Source organism: Centropristis striata, chromosome 2 (assembly GCF_030273125.1).
Source record: "Centropristis striata isolate RG_2023a ecotype Rhode Island chromosome 2, C.striata_1.0, whole genome shotgun sequence".
Classification (NCBI taxonomy): Eukaryota; Metazoa; Chordata; class Actinopteri; order Perciformes; family Serranidae; genus Centropristis; species Centropristis striata.
This window is the reverse complement of record NC_081518.1, coordinates 30,676,272-30,695,712: the sequence shown is the minus strand read 5'-3', so window position 1 is coordinate 30,695,712 and position 19,441 is coordinate 30,676,272. Positions and strand designations below refer to the sequence as shown.

The 19,441-nt window shown below is 38.2% G+C and overlaps 3 protein-coding genes across 3 annotated transcripts; all 3 read left to right on the top strand.

The window, feature by feature from the left end:
• The first annotated feature begins 939 nt into the window (after positions 1-939).
• On the top strand, positions 940-6,663 carry LOC131983995 (hatching enzyme 1.2-like). Its single transcript, XM_059348848.1, has 10 exons — positions 940-1,002; positions 1,454-1,484; positions 1,580-1,645; positions 1,865-2,017; positions 2,828-2,945; positions 3,134-3,312; positions 4,337-4,418; positions 5,190-5,311; positions 5,589-5,650; positions 6,040-6,663. The coding sequence occupies exons 1-9, from the start codon at positions 940-942 to the stop codon at positions 5,642-5,644; spliced, it is 870 nt and encodes a 289-aa protein (XP_059204831.1). The 3' UTR covers positions 5,645-5,650; positions 6,040-6,663.
• A 1,018-nt stretch (positions 6,664-7,681) lies between these two features.
• Positions 7,682-13,290, top strand: LOC131983984 (hatching enzyme 1.2-like). Its single transcript, XM_059348837.1, has 10 exons — positions 7,682-7,768; positions 7,920-7,950; positions 8,046-8,111; positions 8,855-9,007; positions 10,593-10,710; positions 10,849-11,027; positions 11,208-11,289; positions 12,060-12,181; positions 12,385-12,446; positions 12,891-13,290. The coding sequence occupies exons 1-9, from the start codon at positions 7,706-7,708 to the stop codon at positions 12,438-12,440; spliced, it is 870 nt and encodes a 289-aa protein (XP_059204820.1). The 5' UTR covers positions 7,682-7,705; the 3' UTR covers positions 12,441-12,446; positions 12,891-13,290.
• A 2,053-nt stretch (positions 13,291-15,343) lies between these two features.
• Positions 15,344-18,201, top strand: LOC131984005 (hatching enzyme 1.2-like). Its single transcript, XM_059348861.1, has 9 exons — positions 15,344-15,431; positions 15,753-15,756; positions 15,850-15,906; positions 16,023-16,178; positions 16,689-16,809; positions 16,892-17,070; positions 17,641-17,722; positions 17,839-17,963; positions 18,075-18,201. Coding segments are annotated over exons 1-9 (804 nt in total). The 5' UTR covers positions 15,344-15,353; the 3' UTR covers positions 18,077-18,201.
• The last annotated feature ends 1,240 nt before the right edge of the window (positions 18,202-19,441 follow it).

Below are 19,441 nucleotides of genomic sequence, written 5' to 3'. Positions count from 1 at the left end.
AGATAGCAGGGGAAGGAAACAGACATCAAAATATATTGGCAATGGCAGGCTTATCCCAACAGTCTACATCTGTTGAGTCGGACTAGCTACAACTTTGTTCAGGCCATTTTCTGTAACCAGTGTCAAATCAAAACCTAGTGGAAGTGGCTAGCTAATTAAACAGCTGCTAGTTAGCTTGCTAGCTAACTTCCCTATACTTTCATTTTAACACATTAAACAGCTAACAACAATTACTATTTTGACATGTACCAGCCAAATGACCACAGCCAACAGTGCAAATGTCTGTTCTGCTCTCATTCCACTCATATGAACAACCCCCTCGGTGCTCTCAGTGTCATTAAAATCTCTACCAATTCAGTGTCTATGGAGAGGTTCTGACTTTGGCTGTCAAGAGCTACCTTATTTGAAATCATCTTAAATAAACAAATATATAACAGTCATATATGACATTACCTGTATGTCTGGCTGAATTTTGAACTAGTTTTTATTTTATTTTATAAACTGACACACACCACATGGAATATTTCTATTAAGTGTAGTGTTGCAGATAAACTTAACATTTTGGTTTTGTGGAAGATGTTTTGTTTTTTCAGATTTGAAATATCTGGGATATTAAGCCTTTCCTAAATAAATAATAAAAATTTGCTTTTTGCCCTTCATACCATGATATTTCTAAATTAAAGAAAAATCACCTGCTTTAATGTGTAATCTCTCTAGGGACACAGAGCAGAAGTCAATGCTCAGGTCTTACACAAACCACATTGTCTCTTAAGTAATAACTGCCACATCCACTTGAGAGGAGTTTGTCAACAGGTCATTGGGGAACAGTATGCCATATAAGGATGAAAGTTAGTGGGCTTTCCCACCTATATAAGTTGGAACATTTCTTTTTTTCTCCAGGCATTTTCCTGGTCTGCTGCACCTGTCCTATAACCCGCCATGATGCTCCAGACTGCTGTGCTCAGTGTCCTCTTCTGCTCTGTCCACAGTTTTACCTTACAGGTAGGCATTGAGCAGCCATCAAGATGTCAAAGTGTCAAACTGAACCCCGAATTGCTGCCGATGCTATATGTTCATCTCTGTGTGAATGAGTTCCTGATGGGGGCAGGTGGCACCATGTAGGGTAGCCTGAGCCACCAGTGTATGTGTGTTAATGGGTGAATGAGTGCAGTCTGTTGGTTAAAGCGCTTTGAGTGGTCGCAAAGACGAGAAAATCGCTATACAAGTGCAGTCCATTTACTATTTCTCAACATATATGCTTTTTAAATTGAATTTATTGTGGTGAAATTGACATGTCAACAATTACAGTAGGTTGCAAAAATGCTATTTTTTTAGTTTTTGGACTGCATTTCAAAGTTATTATCCCTTAAATGTTATCTCTATAGGATCTATCACAGTAGTCTTAAATTGAAATCTCTGCTCAAACTCTTCTCTTCTAATTTGTGTCTTACAGGCTTCCTTTGAAAAGAGTGAAGAGTCCTCTGGTAAGACATGGCTGCTTTTCAGAAAGGGAAATTCTGTAAATATATCATCCTACATTATGTAAGTGATAGTTGAACAAACTGTTTCTTTTCCACAGGCAACACCATTGAGGACGATGCTTTCAGTGTCTCCACGCTGATAGAGAAGGCCAACATCAATGTTGGTATGTTCATTTCCATTGCAACTTATTATTTTCCTTTTGGTTATGATTCCAGCTGCAAATGAAGAGTAAAATATAAGAACAAAAATATTCATTGAAACATTGGAAATAAAAGGCTAATAATGCTGGTGTTACAGTACATGAATGGAGGAAAATTAAAGGCAGTAGGCCCTAGAATAAAAATGGAAACATTTTCTTAAACATTGTCATAATATTTTTCAGGAAAGAACTTTGATGACCCCCTGGTGATGTTTGGAGACATAGCAGTGCCAACCGGTCTAGAGAATGCTGATCCCTGCACAAGAAGAGGATGCCTGTGGCCTAGATCCACTGATGGCAACGTCTACGTACCCTACCGCATCTCCAACCAGTACTGTAAGTCCTAAAGCCAGGGCTTTGTTAGTGTAACAGTGTTCAGAATTAATCATAAACACGTATATGCTATTTTATGAGCAGTAGTAGTAGGCTGACAGTAGCACTAAATAGTAGCCTTGTATGTTGTAGTAGTAGTTGAAGTGGTATTAATTATCAGTACTAGTAGTAGTATTTTAGAAGTAGTAGTAGAAGTATAGGTTAAAGTTACAAAAGCTGTTGCAATTGCAGTTAGTAGTAGAATCAAGTAGAATCAATAGTAGTAGTATGTTTAGTATTAGCAGCAGTAATATCACCAGTATAGCAATAGCAGCAGCAGTAGTAATTATAGAAGCCATGGTCGTAGCAATAGCAGTAGTAGAAGTAGATGTCTTAGCAGTAACACAGTATCTTGAAATATTGCAAGAGCATTAGCAATAGTAGTTGTAGTGGTCGTAGTTAACAGAATAATATTATTAGTAGTATTATAGTAACAATACTAGTAATAGCAGCAGAAATAGCTGTTGTTGTAGTAGTAGTGCTTAACAATATAGTAGTAGTAGTAGTAGCTAGTATTACAATTTTTAGCAATAGCCTACTAGCAGTGGCATTAGAAGTATTAGTGTTTGTGCTTTTTGTTGCAGCAGCAGCAGTAGTATAGTAGCTAGTACTAGAGTAGCTGTCATAGTTGTATTAGTAGTAGCCATATTAGTAGTATAGTGGTAGTAAACTTGTAATAATACTAAACTCTTTAATTATGACGACAGAGTGATTTTGAAGATAATAGTAAATTAGACTTAACATTTTGTTTTGTTTTGTTTTTTAACTGTTAAGCCCGAAGAGAGAGAGATACCATTATCCGAGGCCTGCGTTCCTTTGCTGCGTCAACCTGCATCCGATTCACCCCTTTGAACAGACAAAGAGACTTTGTGGACATCCAGTCTCGCCAAGGGTATGGAACGTGAAATGCTCATACTACATATGTTTGCATAAATATACTCATAGACCGTATTTACACAACAGGTTTCAGAGCTTTGCTTGCAGGCTTTCATCAAACACCGTGTCTCAGATCTTATGAAGCAATGTGGGATACTTTAATGGGGCTGTTTGACTGTTTGTTTATTTACTGCTCTCTTTCAGGTGTTTCTCCTTTGTTGGGCGTCGTGGAGGAGGCCAGGTAGTGTCTTTGATGCGGCAGGGTTGTGTTTTCCAGGGGACCATCCAACACGAGCTGCTCCATGCCCTGGGCTTCAACCATGAACAGACACGGTCCGACAGGGATCAGCACGTTCGAATCCTGTTGCAGAACGTTCAGCCTGGTGGGTTTGGTTTCAGACTTTCATTATGTAGAGTACAGAACAGGCCTGGAATTTCGTCATTTTAGGGGCAAAGCCACTTGGCCTTTTGTGTTGTCAATATTTTGAGGGCACAAAGGCCATAAAATAAAACAATGATTTTAAGTCCACGTCCATAATTAATTTAATTTAAGGACTAGGAATGATGCTTCTGAGGAAGATTGGTGTCTCAGTCAAAACTGTCAAGCATATAAAGAAACATCTCTTTGTAAGTAAAATGCATCAATCTTGTGCACTTTGAGAGCTTAATGAGAGCAAACACCTCTCTTAACATTTATCACAGTTGGGAGATCCTGTATTATAGAATCTTTGTTATCCTATACTGTGTTATTTTTAATTGCTGTCAACATGCTTTCCACTAGGACATGAAGCAGCTAGCGAGTGTGGAAAAACTGCTGGCTAGGGGGGTTCGAGGGTCATCCCCCCTCCGGAGAATTTTTTTTTCCATAAAAGCCCATATTTGTGGCCTCCCGCAGATTTTAATGCCACTATTCCATCATATACACTGATCTTAATCATTGCATATTTTAAGAATAATTTTAAAGGAGAATAAGGGTTCTTGTATATTTTATTTAAGGCATCTTATTTTGACAGTCTTGTAAATTATGTGGTCGATTCTGTTAACACACTGCGCTCTCATTTTGAAAGCTGCATGCGTTTAGCGGCAGGAAGTTATTCAAAACAGTAAGTCACAGTTTAGTGTGAATAAAACAACTTTATCTGTTAACTAATGTTAGCTTGCGGCTACTGAACGGCATATGCAACAGTGTGTTTGGACCTCTGACCGTCCTGGACAGAGGGGCAGATATTTTTTTCAAGGGCACAAGGCCCATGGTCCTCGTGAAATTCCTGCCCTGGTACAGAAAGAACTAATATTCCATGTCAAGATAGACAGAAGTAATGAAATCCTGACCAGAGAATGAAGTCACACTCCCTCTGTTGTGGCAGCTAGTCAGAGACAAAATTAGAGCTGTGTGTTCCCCTGCAGGAACGGAGGGGAACTTCAGGAGGATCAACACCATTAACCTCGGCACGCCCTATGACTACAACTCTGTCATGCACTATTCAAGGTAGTATCTCAGTTCACTCTCTGAATCTAATGTACTATGACAATATAATTGTACTATAATGAAATTGTGTAATATCTTAAAGCAACTATTTATTTTTCAATTATAGGTTCATATTTTTTCATGTTTTAAAAAAATGTGAATTTGTCCTTTAAAATGTATACTTTTGGGCCACATGGAGGCAGTGCAACACCTGTAAACATGTAAACAAGCTGTATACAGCATATACATCAGATGGACACAAAAATGACTCTGATAATGTTTCTCTGTGTCTGCCGGATGTGTAAATAGACAATAGTTAGCTGAAGCTGTCCCCACACTAGAGGATGACTTTTGGTTCAGATTGTTGGTCCCTCCTAACAATCGTGGGGTGTTCCAGATTTGAGGCTCGTCTGAACCGATGATCTGTCCAAACGATCCTGTACTGTGAGAGGTTTACAGATATAGTGCTCATGTCATGTAAGCATATAGCCCTGTTTAAGACTAACAATAACACTCTATTTCCAGCTTGTGCTGCAAAATGTATAAGCTGTTTGAGACCTTAAACTCCTTCAGTGTGCAACAGACTTAACATATGCTAGCCATAACATCTTTATAAGGTGATTATATCACATTACATCTTTTCAGATTTGAGTTAATCTGCCTCCAAGTGGCCAAAAGATTCTTACTGCAGCTTTAACCTTGCAGACTGTCCATACATCAGTTTTCAGTGGTCATCAAAAGTACAGGTGATCACTTTAGACCTCTCATCACTGCTGTGCATTTGCACCACAGGTTTGCGTTCTCTAGGAACAGGCAGCCAACCATCGTCCCCATCCCCGACAACAATGTAAGCATTGGTAGGGCCCAACAGATGAGTCCGACTGACATCCTTCGGGTGAACCGCCTCTACTGCAGTAAGTACCATTTTACCATGAAATCTACAATCTACAATCTCCTCAACTAAACTGCCTCCTTGTCTGTACATCTATTGGCCACCTACTGTTTAATCTCACCTGTCTTTCTTCATGACTTCTACATACCAACCGTATTCACTTATTCTCCTCCTACTAAAAAAATTGACGCCCTAAGTCATGATCATGATCAGGACTCGTGTAGTCTCATGTTGTAGCAGAACCATAAAGACATCTAGCAGCTTTTACAGATTTTGCCATTTTTTTGTATTCATGTCAGATTCAACTGCTTCCAAACCTCGCCTGGATCCGATGCAAAGAAACCATGTTGTCTAAATCAAAGTAAGTTGTCGGTTTGGGGATTTTTTACAACTTGTTATGTACACAATATAATGTAATCTAAGAAAGTATAATATTTGTTTTAACCAAGCTGTGCATTCCGTCTTCAGATGGAAATGTCCTTCTGTTTGTGTTTTTAGTAGCTCTGATATATTGATACAGTTTTTAAAAAAAATTGGCATTTGAGTGTATGACTTTCAGGGGTGACAGGCATTAGAAATACTATAAACATTTATGGTTATGTGAAAGTAGTCTTAAGCAAGAGACCATCAGGAAATAATTCTGTTTTTTACTGCACGATCACACTGTGTGTGTGTGTGTGTGTGCTGGCTGTTGGCACATTTCTGCATTATTTTTCAATATTATTAACCCTAACCCTCTTATTTCAACAGGAAGCCAAAAGGAATTGATGCAATGGTTTATCTACAAGCAAAACCTGAAATGCATCTTATGCTTAATGAATGTGCTTTGATTCAGAATGTGATTAAATGAGCTTGCTATCCTAATTAGAAACGATTATTGTGAATGTACAGCACCAGTTCTGACACACCTTCTCATTCAATGGCTTTTCTTTTTTCCCCCTAAATTTTCTACATTTTAGATTAATATTAAAGACATCAAAACACATGGGACACATATGGGATTATGTAGTAAAGGGAAAAGTGTTAAACCAACCAGAATTTGTTTTATATTTTAGACTCTTTACATTAGCCACCTTTTGTTTTGATGGCACCATTCCAGCTGATCGCCTCATAAAGCTGAGAATGCAGAAGTGTGAAAAGAATCTAAAATATAAAACATATTTTGTTTTTTTCACTTTGTTTTTTACTACATATTTTAATATTTGTTCTTTCATTGTTTTGATGTCTTCAGTATTAATCTACAATGTTGAAAAAGAAGCAGAAGAACCATTGAATGAGAAGGTGTGTCCAAACTTTTGACTTGTACTGCACACTTACATTAATTATTGCATTTGAGCTTGAATGAAGACTAATAATGAATAAAATGTTATTTCACACACCTTTACCTCAGCCTGTGTCTGTTTGCTGCATATGTACATGTGTCTACCTGAAGAGATGTGTGTTGTACCAGCATTCACCATAACAAAAGATTTTAGGAAAAACAAGGTGGACATTCATCTAGAACAATATATTTCAGTTTGAAATGTGGACTTGTCAGACCACTTTTGAGGACGTCCCTTTTATTCCCAATCATGATACAATCACTGCCACAATTAATTTAACTGTGGAAAAAGTTTTTTTTTGTTGCCCCTGTCCCAACTTTTTTGAAATGTGTGTATATTTACAAAAAACCATTATGTTGATAAGGTAGAACATTAAAAAATATTGTCTTTGTGCAGTTTTCAATTCGATATATTTAAAAAAAGGAGATGTGTTGGATGGGTCGAACAAACAGAGTTTCAGTGGTTAGCACTCTTGCCTCACAGCAAGAGGGTCGCCGGTTCGACTCCGGCCTGCGGCTCTTCTGAGCGTAGTTTGAATGTTCTCCCCGTGTCAGCATGGGTTCTCTCTGGGTACACCGGCTTCCTCCAACAGTCCAAAAACATGCACTTAGGTTTAATTGGTGACTCTTAATTGCCTGTAGGTGTATGTCTGGCTGAAATTTTGAACAATCCTAATTTTATAAACTGACACACAGCACATGGAATATTTTTATTAAGTGTAGTGTTGCAGATAAACTTGACATTTTGTTTTTGTGGAAGATGTTTTTTAAAAATATGTTTTTCATGTTGGAGATCTAAAAGAGGTGTTTTCAGCAGTAATTTGATTAATTCAACTTTTTTCTCTTATATATCGTTGACTGCTTAAATGTGTAATCTCCTCTTTAGGGACAAACAGTGGAAGGTGTTACACAAATAACTTTGTTTCTTAAGTAATAACTGCCACATTCACTTGAGAGGAATTTGTCAACAGGTCTTTGGTGAGCAGTATGCCATATAAGGATGGAAGTCAGTTGGCTTCCCCACCTTTATAAGTTGGAACACTCCTGTTTCTTCAAGCATTTTCCTGGTCTGCTGCACCTGTCCTATAACCAGCCATGATGCTCCAGACTGCTGTGCTCAGTGTCCTCTTCTGCTCTGTCCACAGTTTTACCTTACAGGTAGGCATTGAGCAGGCACTTTAAATCTATGTTGACAGATCTCTGCTCGAACTCTACTCTATCTACACTTATATAATAGCAAATTTTCACATCTGTAATTTAGTGGTTCCATTCAAACGTATCTAACTAACTTTTAATTTGTGTCTTACAGGCTTCCTTTGAAAATAAAGAGGAGTCCTCTGGTAAGACATGGCTGCGTTTCAGAAAGGGAAATTCTGTAAATTTATCGTCCTACTGCATGTAATTGATAGTTGAACAAATTGTTTCTATTCCACAGGCAACACCATTGAGGACGATGCTTTAAGTGTCTCCACGCTGATAGAGAAGGCCAACATCAATGTTGGTATGTTCATTTCCGTTGCAATTTATTATTTTCCTTTGGGTTATGATTCCAACTGCAAATGAAGAGTAAAATATGGAACAAAAATATTCATTAAAACATTGGAAATAAAAGGCTGATAATGCTGGTGTTACAGTACATGAATGAAAGTATTCAGCAGAGATATTGTATTTTTAACAGGACCATCAGTGTGGAAGAAGAACTTCTATCAGACTGAGATTTGACCTGCCATTAACCCTTAAAAGGGCACTCATTGAAATACTTGCAAATTCCAAATTTCAACCCTTGAGAATATTGGAGGATATTACATACAGCCAGAATGTATAAAAAAACAAACATACGGACCCGAGGGAGGGGGGTCATATTTTGAGAAAAAAGTTTACGAGGTTAAAGTGGCAAATTTACGAGAAAAAAATGTGCAGATTTATGAGATTTAAAGTGGTGAATCTGCGAGAAAAAAGTTGTTTTTTCACACTTTTTTCTTGTAAATCTGCAACTTGTTTCGTGCAGATTTGCCACTTTAAATCTCTTAAATCTGTGACTTTTTTTCTTGTAGATTTGCCACTTTAATTTAGTAAATTTGCAACTTTTTTCTCGAAATATTGATGATATCCACTGAAGTTACCAAATATAGTTCTTGGCCTGATAAAGGGTTAACAGAGCAGATAAATTAAGAAAATAAAAGGCAGTAAGCCCTAGAATAAAAATGGAAACATCTTATTAAACATTGTCATAATATTTTTCAGGAAAGAACTTTGATGACCCCCTGGTGATGTTTGGAGACATAGCAGTGCCAACCGGTCTAGAGAATGCTGATCCCTGCACAAGAAGAGGATGCCTGTGGCCTAGATCCACTGATGGCAACGTCTACGTACCCTACCGCATCTCCAACCAGTACTGTAAGTCCTAAAGCCAGGGCTTTGTTAGTGTAACAGTGTTCAGAATTAATCATAAACACGTATATGCTATTTTATGAGCAGTAGTAGTAGGCTGACAGTAGCACTAAATAGTATCCTTGTATGTTGTAGTAGTAGTTGTAGTGGTATTAATTAGCAGTAGTAGTAGTATTTTAGAAGTAGTAGTAGAAGTATAGGTTAAAGTTACAAAGTTACAAAAGCTGTTGCAATAGCAGTTAGTAGTAGCAGCACTATAGTAGGGCAGTAGAATCAATAGTAGTAGTATGTTTGGTATTAGCAGCAGTAATATCACCAGTATAGCAATAGCAGCAGCAGTAGTAATTATAGAAGCCATGGTCGTAGCAATAGCAGTAGTAGAAGTAGATGTCTTAGCAGTAACACAGTATCTTGAAATATAGCAAGACCATTAGCAATAGTAGTTGTAGTGGTAGTAGTTAGTAGTATAATAGTTGTGGTAGTAATACAAGTAGTAACAATATTAGCAATAGCATTAGGAATAGTTGCAGTGGTATTAGTTAGCAGTAAAATAGTTGTGGTAGTATTAAATCTTCTCTTAAAACTCACTTTTTTCTCCCAGGCATTCGAACCTGTGTGAGAAGAAAGTAGTTTCTGTGTGGTATATTGTACATCTCATATCATATATATATATATATATACCTGAAATAGTAACAATACTAGCAATAGCAATAGTTGTAGTGGTAGTAGTTAGCAGTATAATAGGCTAGTTGTGGTAGTATTAAAATAGTAACAATACTAGAAATAGCAATAGTTGTAGTGGTAGTAGTTAGCAGCAGTATAATAGGCTAGTTGTGGTAGTATTAAAATAGTAACAATACTAGAAATAGCAATAGTTGTAGTAGTAGTAGTTAGCAGCAGTATAATAGGGTGCCAGGGTGATGTTTGCATTTTGTTGTACGACATAAAGTACCTTAGTGAATAACCCCACTTGTGAATTGAATGCTTCAGATATAATAAAATTGGTGTTAATTTGTGAAGATTATCTTGCTGATGCTATCCTGCTCGTGTCAGCATCAGAAATGTTTGTTTGCCTATTAGCTTATTTCTGCAATGATCCAAAATCCAATGCAAAATTCCCATAGGATAATTCTTAATAGACCCATGGAGATGCTACTTTTTGCCTACAAAAATATCAAATTTTGTTTGCTCTCTTTTGAAGTGGTAGCTATTCAAAAAATTTGTAACAATACTAGCAAAAGCTGTAGTGGTAGAACTTAACAATATAGTAGTCATAGTAATAGTAGTAATAGTAGTAGTAGTAGTAGTAGTAGCTAGTATTACAATGTATAGCAATACTAGCAGTGGCATTAGAAGTAGTAGCGTTTGTGCTTTTTGTTGCAGCAGCAGCAGCAGCAGCTAGTACTAGTATAAGTAGCTGTCATAGTTGTATTAGTAGTAGCCATATTACTGGTATAATGCTAGTAAACTTGTAATAGTACTAAACCCTTTTATAATGATGACAGAGTGAAGTTGAAGATAATAGTAAACTAGCCTATATTAAATAATACTAAAAAAACATTTTGTTTTGTTTTGTTTTTTAACTGTTAAGCCCAAAGAGAGAGAGATACCATTATCCGAGGCCTGCGTTCCTTTGCTGCGTCAACCTGCATCCGATTCACCCCTTTGAACAGAGAAAGAGACTTTGTGGACATCCAGTCTCGCCAAGGGTATGGAACGTGAAATGCTCATACTACATATGTTTGCATAAATATACTCACAGACACTGTGTCCTAGATCTTATGAAGCAATGTGGGATACTTTAATGGGGCTGTTTGACTGTTTGTTTATTTACTGCTCTCCTTCAGGTGTTTCTCATATATTGGGCGTCGTGGAAGAGGCCAGGTAGTGTCTTTGATGCGGCAGGGTTGTGTTTTCCTGGGGACCATCCAACACGAGCTGCTCCATGCCCTGGGCTTCAACCATGAACAGACACGGTCCGACAGGGATCAGCACGTTCGAATCCTCCTGGAGAACGTTCAGCCTGGTGGGTTTGGTTTCAGACTTTCATTATGTAGAGTACAGAAGGAACTTTAGTAATATTTCTTGCTTACTTGTAAAGGTGGCTAACATGAGATACAGAACATAACTATATCAGAGAATGAAGTCACACTCCCTCTGTTGTGGCAGCTAATCAGAGACGAAATTGCTGTGTGTTCCCCTGCAGGAATGGAGGGGAACTTCAGGAAGATCAACACCATTAATCTTAACACGCCCTATGACTACAACTCCGTCATGCACTATTCAAGGTAGTATCTCAGTTCACTCTCTGAATCTAATGTACTATGACAATATAACAATACTATAATAACAATCATGTAATATCTAAACACCTATTTATGTTTAAAGTATAGGTTCATATTTTTTCAAGCTTTAAAAAAATGTGAATTTGTCCTTTAAAATGTATACTTTTAGGCCACATGGAGGCAGTGCAACACCTGTAAACATGTAAACAAGCTGTATACAGCATATACATCAGATGGACACAAAAATGACTCTGATAATGTTTCTCTGTGTCTGCCGGATGTGTAAATAGACAATAGTTAGCTGAAGCTGTCCCCACACTAGAGGATGACTTTTGGTTCAGATTGTTGGTCCCTCCTAACAATCGTGGGGTGTTCCAGATTTGAGGCTCGTCTGAACCGATGATCTGTCCAAACGATCCTGTACTGTGAGAGGTTTACAGATATAGTGCTCATGTCATGTAAGCATATAGCCCTGTTTAAGACTAACTATAACACTCTATTTCCAGCTTGTGCTGCAAAATGTATAAGCTGTTTGAGACCTTAAACTCCTTCAGTGTGCACCAGACTTAACATATGTCAGCCATAACATCTTTATAAGGTGATTATATCACATTACATCTTTTCAGATTTGAGTTAATCTGCCCCCAAGTGGCCAAAAGATTCTTACTGCAGCTTTAACCTTGCAGACTGTCCATACATCAGTTTTCAGTGGTCATCAAAAGTACAGGTGATCACTTTAGACCTCTCATCACTGCTGTGCATTTGCACCACAGGTTTGCGTTCTCTAGGAACAGGCAGCCAACCATCGTCCCCATCCCCGACGACAATGTAAGCATTGGTAGGGCCCAACAGATGAGTCCAACTGACATCCTTCGGGTGAACCGCCTCTACTGCAGTAAGTACCATTTTACCATGAAATCTACAATCTACAATCTCCTCAACTAAACTGCCTCCTTGTCTGTACATCTATTTGCCACCTACAGTTTAATCTCTAAGTCATGATCATGATCAGGACCCGTGTAGTCTCATGTTGTAGCAGAACCATAAAGACATCTAGCAGCTTTTACAGATTTTGCAATTTTTTTGTATTCATGTCAGATTCAACTGCTTCCAGACCTCGCCTGGATCCGGTGCAAAGAAACCATTTTGTCTAAATCAAAGTAAGCTGTCAATTTGGGGATTATTTACAACTTGTTATGTACACAATATAATTTAATCTAAGAAAGTATAATATTTGGTTTAACCAAGCTGTGCATACTGTCTTCAGATGGAAATGTCCCTCTGTTTGTGTTTTTAGTAGCTCTGATATATTGATACAGTTTTTAAAAAAAAATTGGCATTTGAGTGTTTTATTTAAGAAGTATAATTTAAGGCAATATGGAATTGCTCCCAGTAGTTGGTCAGAGGTGACAGGCATTAGATATACTATAAACATTTATGGTTATGTGAAAGTAGTCTTAAGCAAGAGACCATCAGGAAATAATTCTGTTTGTTACTGCACGATCACACTGTGTGTGTGTGTGTGTGTGTGTGTGTGCAGGCTGTCGTGCACATTTCTGCATTATTTTTCAATATTATTAACCCTAACCCTCTTATTCCAACAGGAAGCCAAAAGGAATTGATGCAATGGTTTCTCTACAAGCAAAACCTGAAATGCATCTTATGCTTAATGAATGTGCTTTGATTCAGAATATGATTAAATGAGCTTGCTATCCTAATTAGAAATGAAATGTGCCTCATTGTGAATGTACAGTACCAGTCAAAAGTTTGGACACACCTTCTCATTTAATGCAATCCAAATGAATCCAAAATATAAAACCTATTCTTGTTTGTTTAACACTTTTTACAACATCATTTCATATTTGTTCTTTCATAGTTTTGATGTCCTCGTTATTAGTATTAATCTACAATGTTGAAAAAGAAATAACATTGAATGAGAAGGTGTGTCCAAAGATTTCACTGGTACTTCATACTTACATGAATAATGGCTTTTGAGTTTGATTGAAGACTAATAATGAATAAAATGTTATTTCACACACCTTGAGCTCAGCCTCTGTCTGTTTGCTGCATATGTTCATGTGTCTACCTGAAGAGATGTGTGTTGTACCAGCATTCACCGTAACAAAAGATTTTAGGAAAAACAAGGTGGACATTCATCTAGAAAAACTCTCTGGTGTTCAGCAATATTTACGTTATCTGTCATTCTCACATTGATGGCCTTCATGAACAGGGCCTAGTAAAGAGGCTTGGTAAAAACACACAGGTGATCAAATGGGGCAACACTGTCGGTGATAAGCTTTTTTTCCCAAAACTCAGCATGGACAGTATGTCCACTTACACACACAAGTCATTTTTTAACCTCTTCCACTCCACCCACTTTGTATTATTATAGAGAGGCACAGGGGATATTTATCTGAAGTGAGATATTAGAACAGTAAATGCCACGTAGAAGTTATGGCCATCATCTGGAAATTGTATTTGTGTCAAGTTCTTCTAGTTATACCTCTGTAATAAGCATTAGTCTTAATAATAATAATGTGTCCAAAGTCCAAACCCATGCTCAATTATGTCCCATAAGTTGTTGGAGCGATTTAGAGGTTGATATAATTTACACAGATTTGGAGCTCTCAAGAAGACATAATAATTGTCATACAGCATAGAAAAGAATGATAGGCCTTTGACATTTGGAGTTTTCTGTACTCAATAATTGGATGTACGGACTGCTGAGAAACCCCCTAATTGTGCTTATACCAATAGGGAAGCCATTAATCCTCTTAATGCTCTATATTTCTAGTTTGTGCTTCTAAAGTTCTGTGAGGTTGTGATTATCCTAGAGGTCACAGCAGCACATTTTATACAGTGAGGCCAAGCTCTTACTTCAATGAAATGCTATGGAGACTAACATTATCACACATGAATATAACTAGGCTTATTGAAGAAATCCACAAGGGTGTCATATTTAACAGTCATACCCAATTTATGCATTTTCAACTGTTTAGGGAACCCAGTACGGAGAAATATTCAAATACAATAGGTAAAATAACATGTGTACTTTATGAGAAACACTGCATGGTTTTTGCCCCAAACTGCAAGTGATTATCATAAAGTGAGCATTTGTGGGTATCCTTAGAATGAATTTTTATTCAGATATCTTAAAGTCAGACATCAAGGGACCCCTTTGAAAATGGCTATGCCAGTTGTTAGTGTTACTGAGTGTTATTTATGGTTTTCATCTAGTTTCATATGACACCCATATCTTCACTCAGCTGAGCCTGCTGGACAAAATATCAAATGTATTCCAAGCTGATTCCAAGGAAACTCATTGGAAGCACCCTAATGAAACACTATATTTATGAAAATAGTTAATTCCTCCACATATACATTTCCGGTCATTTTGTAATAGACTGCCTTGGATTTCAATGTGTTCTTTTTTTTGTCCATCCTCTTTTTGTACATGGGGTGGACAAAATAACAGAGGGCACATTTCATCACAGTGCACAGGTGTTCCTGTTATTTAGTACCGCTCTGCATGTTTCAGATATCCTACTCCGGCTTCACCTTTGAAATCAAACTACATAAATATGGTTTCATTTATAATTTACAAGAACAGCTAAGGCCAACTACACAACAGCGTACCTGAACCCTCATCACTTTTTAAAACACTTGTGCTAGTGTGCTAAAAGAATACAGTCAGTGACTATTTTTCCATTAGTTCCATGTGTACAATGGTAAATGCAACAAGTGTCCTTTTTCCCACCCATAGTGGTATGTTCCTGTCTGTTTATTTATTCAAACCATACGTGGCCGATAAGCCTGTGAGTTTATCTGATTCCTTTACTTTCCTCCCGATAACCCAGATAATCCATATTTGGGCTTACTGACGCAGTTGAACATATATAAAAACCTGGAGTGAAACCTCAGCTGCACAAGTCCACACAGTGAATCCAAGGTGAGTTCAGCTGTAAATGACTGCAGCAGAACGTAATGGAGCGTGCACTTTGTTCACCTTTGTGTTTGTGAGTGGAATCTGTATCTGATTCCTGTTTGTGTCCTGCAGGTCTGCTGAGATGGCTCGTATGTCTATGTTCAGGTTCTCAGCTCTGGCTGTGCTGCTGTTGTCTGCCTGCTGTTGGGCCGACAATGAGGTAGGATCATAGTACAAGGGTAACAATGTCAATGACAACACAGTGTGTTATCTAGTCCTTTATAAAATACAGGTTTAACCTCAGCTTATCACATAAAATCACACCTGTCTGTCATTATTAATGATGCTGAATGTGTGTCTCATAATAGCTTTGTACTTCTAACAGTTTAATGTGAACATGTCACTTTAAGAGAAAATATTTTGCTGAATATTTGCCTGAAAAATGATTATGTTAACTTTGAGATGTAATTCCTCATCATGTGCTTCTATCTGTTTCTAATGTGTTGGTTTGTTCTCCTCTAACCCCACGCTGAACCTGCAGGCAGGTATGTCATCTTTTCTAATGTGCTGACATGTACAGTACTGTGACTGGTGTATTTTTGTCCAAAGTGAATTGTGTTTTTTGTGTCTCTGTGCAGAGGAGGACTCAGAGCTTTCTGTCTCTGAACTTCTGGAGAGAGCCAACAGTAATCTGAGTGAGTGAGCTGCTGCAGTCACCATGTTCCTCATCAACAGCTGTTTTTATTTCAATCTTCTTCTTCTATCAGTCGCAGTTCAACGTGTTTTTCAGTTGCTGTGTGATGTGTTTCAGTGCGTTCTGGTGATGAGCCCGCCCTGATTGAAGGAGACATCGCCATCGACAGCGAGACCGAGAAGAACGCCGACCCCTGCACCAGCCGAGGCTGCAAGTGGGGCAAGTTCACTGATGGGAAGGTCTACATTCCTTATTACATCGCCAGTCACTTCTGTAAGTGTCACACAGAGGCCTGGGAGGCCCAAATACACTCTGTCCATTCACAGCAGGCTCTCACATTTATCTGCATTTAACAATGCATAACCTGTTTTCTCAAAAAATCTTTTCTGCAAAAGTCATTACCTTCTATTTAATAAATAATCAGCTGGGGACGCTTCATGGCGATGTCTATTAGTTCAAATGAACACATTCACCTAAAGTGTTTCCCCTGATGTAGCAAGAACTTTGACAAAAAGTCAAATCAAGACAGAAAATGTTTTGTATATTTACAATTACAATTAAAAACCACTTGTTCTTGAGGTGCTTTCATTCACCAGTAATGTATTTGTTGTTCTGCAGTAACAATGTTCAATGAGCAGAATGTCAGAAACTCTTCAAAGTTAAACTGGACTCACTAAACACTTTTATGACTGAATGACTGAATGAATCAGTTTGGTGTTGTAGTGTTTTCCTTGTGCTGTGGGATGGTAAAAAGCTAAATGTTGTTTGCTGTGGTCCTGCCAGCCTCCCGTGAGAAGTCCATCATCACTCGTGGACTGGAGTCCTTCTCTTCCTTCTCCTGCATCCGCTTCAGGCCCAGCAGGAGCAGCGACCGCGACTGGCTGAGCATCGAGTCCAAGGATGGGTAAGAAAGTGATGTTGACTTTGACTGGAAAGCTTTTGTCACACTTCAGTGTCAGTGACACCTCATCTCTGCTCCCGTCCAGCTGCTGGTCCTTCGTTGGCCGTCGTGGTGGTAAGCAGGTGGTGTCTCTGGCCCGTCGTGGATGTCTTTACCACGGCACCGTCCAGCATGAGCTGCTCCACGCTCTGGGCTTCAACCATGAACAGACCCGCACTGACAGAGACAACCACATCAGAGTCATGCTGCAGAACGTTCAGTCTGGTAATGGAGCTCATTATTATTCAGAAAATTAGAGAGGAGAGACAGTAAACTGCTGACAAAGAGACACTCATGTGAGGTGTTTCCCCTTTTTGAGTGGAAGTTATAGTTAACTTGACCCTAGCTGCCTGTGTGCTACATGAGGGCTGATAAGACTCTGATAAGCTGATAAGAATATTACTGCATATAGGAAGATAAAGGGTCCCATAATGTTAAAAGTGAGAATTGTTCCATGTGTTTTTTTTAATACCAGCAGGTCTAGGTGCTATATAAATACTGTGATAAAGTGAATACAGGTATATCTTTAGACGGACAGTATGATAAAAAATAATATGTTTTGAACATTAAAGTATGTATGCATATAAAGTATGAACCTGAAAAAGAGCTTTAAAGGTCCACTTTAATATGTCTTCTCAACTTGTTTCCAGTATTAGTACAGGGTGTCCTCTAGTGGACACAAAGAGCCAAACATCACACTGCGAGGGGGAACACCAAATTTTAGCAAACCACGATCTTACATGAAACAGAAGCTCACTGTTTAACTGTAGTTTTATCTATCTTGTTCCTTTTTAGGAATGGAGCACAACTTCAGGAAGATTGCCACCCTCAACCAGGGCACTCCCTATGATTACAACTCTGTCATGCAGTACCACAAGTGAGAACACATACGTGTGTGTGTGTGTGTGTGTGTGTGTGTGTGTGTGTGTGTGTGTGTGTGTGTGTGTGCAGGATGTCTTGTGGTTCATTCTAACTCTGTGTTTCCTCCTGTAGGTACGCCTTCTCCAAGAACAACCAGCCCACCATGATCCCCATCCCTAACTCCAACGTGTCCTTTGGCAACGCTAAGGAGATGAGCCGCAATGACATCGCCAGGCTCAACACTCTCTACCAGTGCTGTGAGTGTCCACATGAGCACATTATGAATATATTTACATACACTGTCTGTTTACAATATGTATTCGATACTAAGTTTGACCTCATCACCTCTCTGCTGTTCACTGTTGCAGAGGAAGCCTGTTCAGACGTGCTGACAGACCGATCAGAGTGAAGTTGTCTCCTCATGCTCACTGAACAACAGAAGCTGCAGACCTGAACTCATCAGCACAACAGTCAATGATCAAACTAAGTTTTTTTTGACTGGAATAAAAAACTGATTCCACTGACTTATTACCCTCTCAAGTCATTTTAATAACTCCATACATGACTGAGTATTACAACATGAAAATTTCACTATGTGGTCCGAAAATTCTTATGTTCAAACATCATCAATACTTTTACAGTATTTACATTTACAGTACATTACTAGAACTTTAACACACTGATTTTAATGTTTATTTATGTTTTGGTGAGGTGACATATCATTAAAGTTACATGCTGGTTATTTTTACCAACAGCAGCCAATATTGGCCCCACATCACTATGTTTCTTTAAAAAAATCTGCAAATTTCAGATTGGAAATTGTGTTATAAGAGATTCAAGGGCAGCTTAGTGCTCTGTGGTGACCAGGTGGTAAATAAGCACAACCACGTTTCTCTAAAACAGATTTTCTTCAAGATCAAAAACAGTCTGGAATGGTCCAGATGGATTTGAAAAGGTGTGGTGACTAAGACACACCAATGATACAATTAAAGTTCTTGGAATATATAAGCTTTTTCCTGTTAATTTATTATTATTGGGACTTTTTCAATATGACAAAAGTAACAGCTCACTTTGTTACCATACATCCTTCAAAAGAGCTAAGAGCATATTTCACACCCAAGTGAACAAGTGACTGTACAAAATGAGAGTGTACACACACACACACACACACACACACACACACACACACACACACATATGCTGTTAGTGCGATTATATTGAGAACAGTGTGTTGAATGTCTCACACTGATAAGAGCAGAGGAGTGCTTTTTCTTTTTTCTCTCAGGCTGAGTGACAGATGTTCCATGGCTGGCTGTGAACCAGTTTTAACTGATTCCAGTCGGTTTAAATGTTATTAATTTTAACATCTAATGTTAATTTTAATATATAATATATTTTCCTGTATAATGCAAAAATGAAGTGAAAATGCAAATACATATGCAATTCAAACGATTGAGAGAGCTAACTGAACAATCAACAAATGCTCTTATTTAAATTTTTTCCTGCTGTCATGGATAAAACTCTGAATGCACTGAATGGCCCTCTGCAGTTGAGTCCAATCCTGCAGAAATCCTTCAAGCTGCTCTCCAGCTGTTTAGTGCATGCTTGTGAGGATGAGCCATATGGTTTCAAAGGCCTGTAAAGCAAGAATAACCGTCGCAACCCTGCTCAAGGCTGAGACCACATGAATTATAACTAAAGAGAGGTTTGAGTATACAGAGCTTAAAAGGAAATG

Excerpts from the sequence above, each read along its gene's own strand:
- LOC131983995 (XM_059348848.1), top strand. The coding sequence starts at position 940 with ATGATGCTCCAGACTGCTGTGCTCAGTGTCCTCTTCTGCTCTGTCCAC. Across the intron at positions 1,003-1,453 it reads TCCACAGTTTTACCTTACAG|GCTTCCTTTGAAAAGAGTGA; the intron begins GTAGGCATTGAG and ends TGTGTCTTACAG. Across the intron at positions 3,313-4,336 it reads GTTGCAGAACGTTCAGCCTG|GAACGGAGGGGAACTTCAGG; the intron begins GTGGGTTTGGTT and ends GTTCCCCTGCAG.
- LOC131983984 (XM_059348837.1), top strand. The coding sequence starts at position 7,706 with ATGATGCTCCAGACTGCTGTGCTCAGTGTCCTCTTCTGCTCTGTCCAC. Across the intron at positions 10,711-10,848 it reads GACATCCAGTCTCGCCAAGG|GTGTTTCTCATATATTGGGC; the intron begins GTATGGAACGTG and ends GCTCTCCTTCAG. Across the intron at positions 11,290-12,059 it reads TCCGTCATGCACTATTCAAG|GTTTGCGTTCTCTAGGAACA; the intron begins GTAGTATCTCAG and ends TTTGCACCACAG.
- LOC131984005 (XM_059348861.1), top strand. The coding sequence starts at position 15,354 with ATGGCTCGTATGTCTATGTTCAGGTTCTCAGCTCTGGCTGTGCTGCTG. Across the intron at positions 15,907-16,022 it reads GAGAGCCAACAGTAATCTGA|TGCGTTCTGGTGATGAGCCC; the intron begins GTGAGTGAGCTG and ends GATGTGTTTCAG. Across the intron at positions 16,810-16,891 it reads AGCATCGAGTCCAAGGATGG|CTGCTGGTCCTTCGTTGGCC; the intron begins GTAAGAAAGTGA and ends GCTCCCGTCCAG.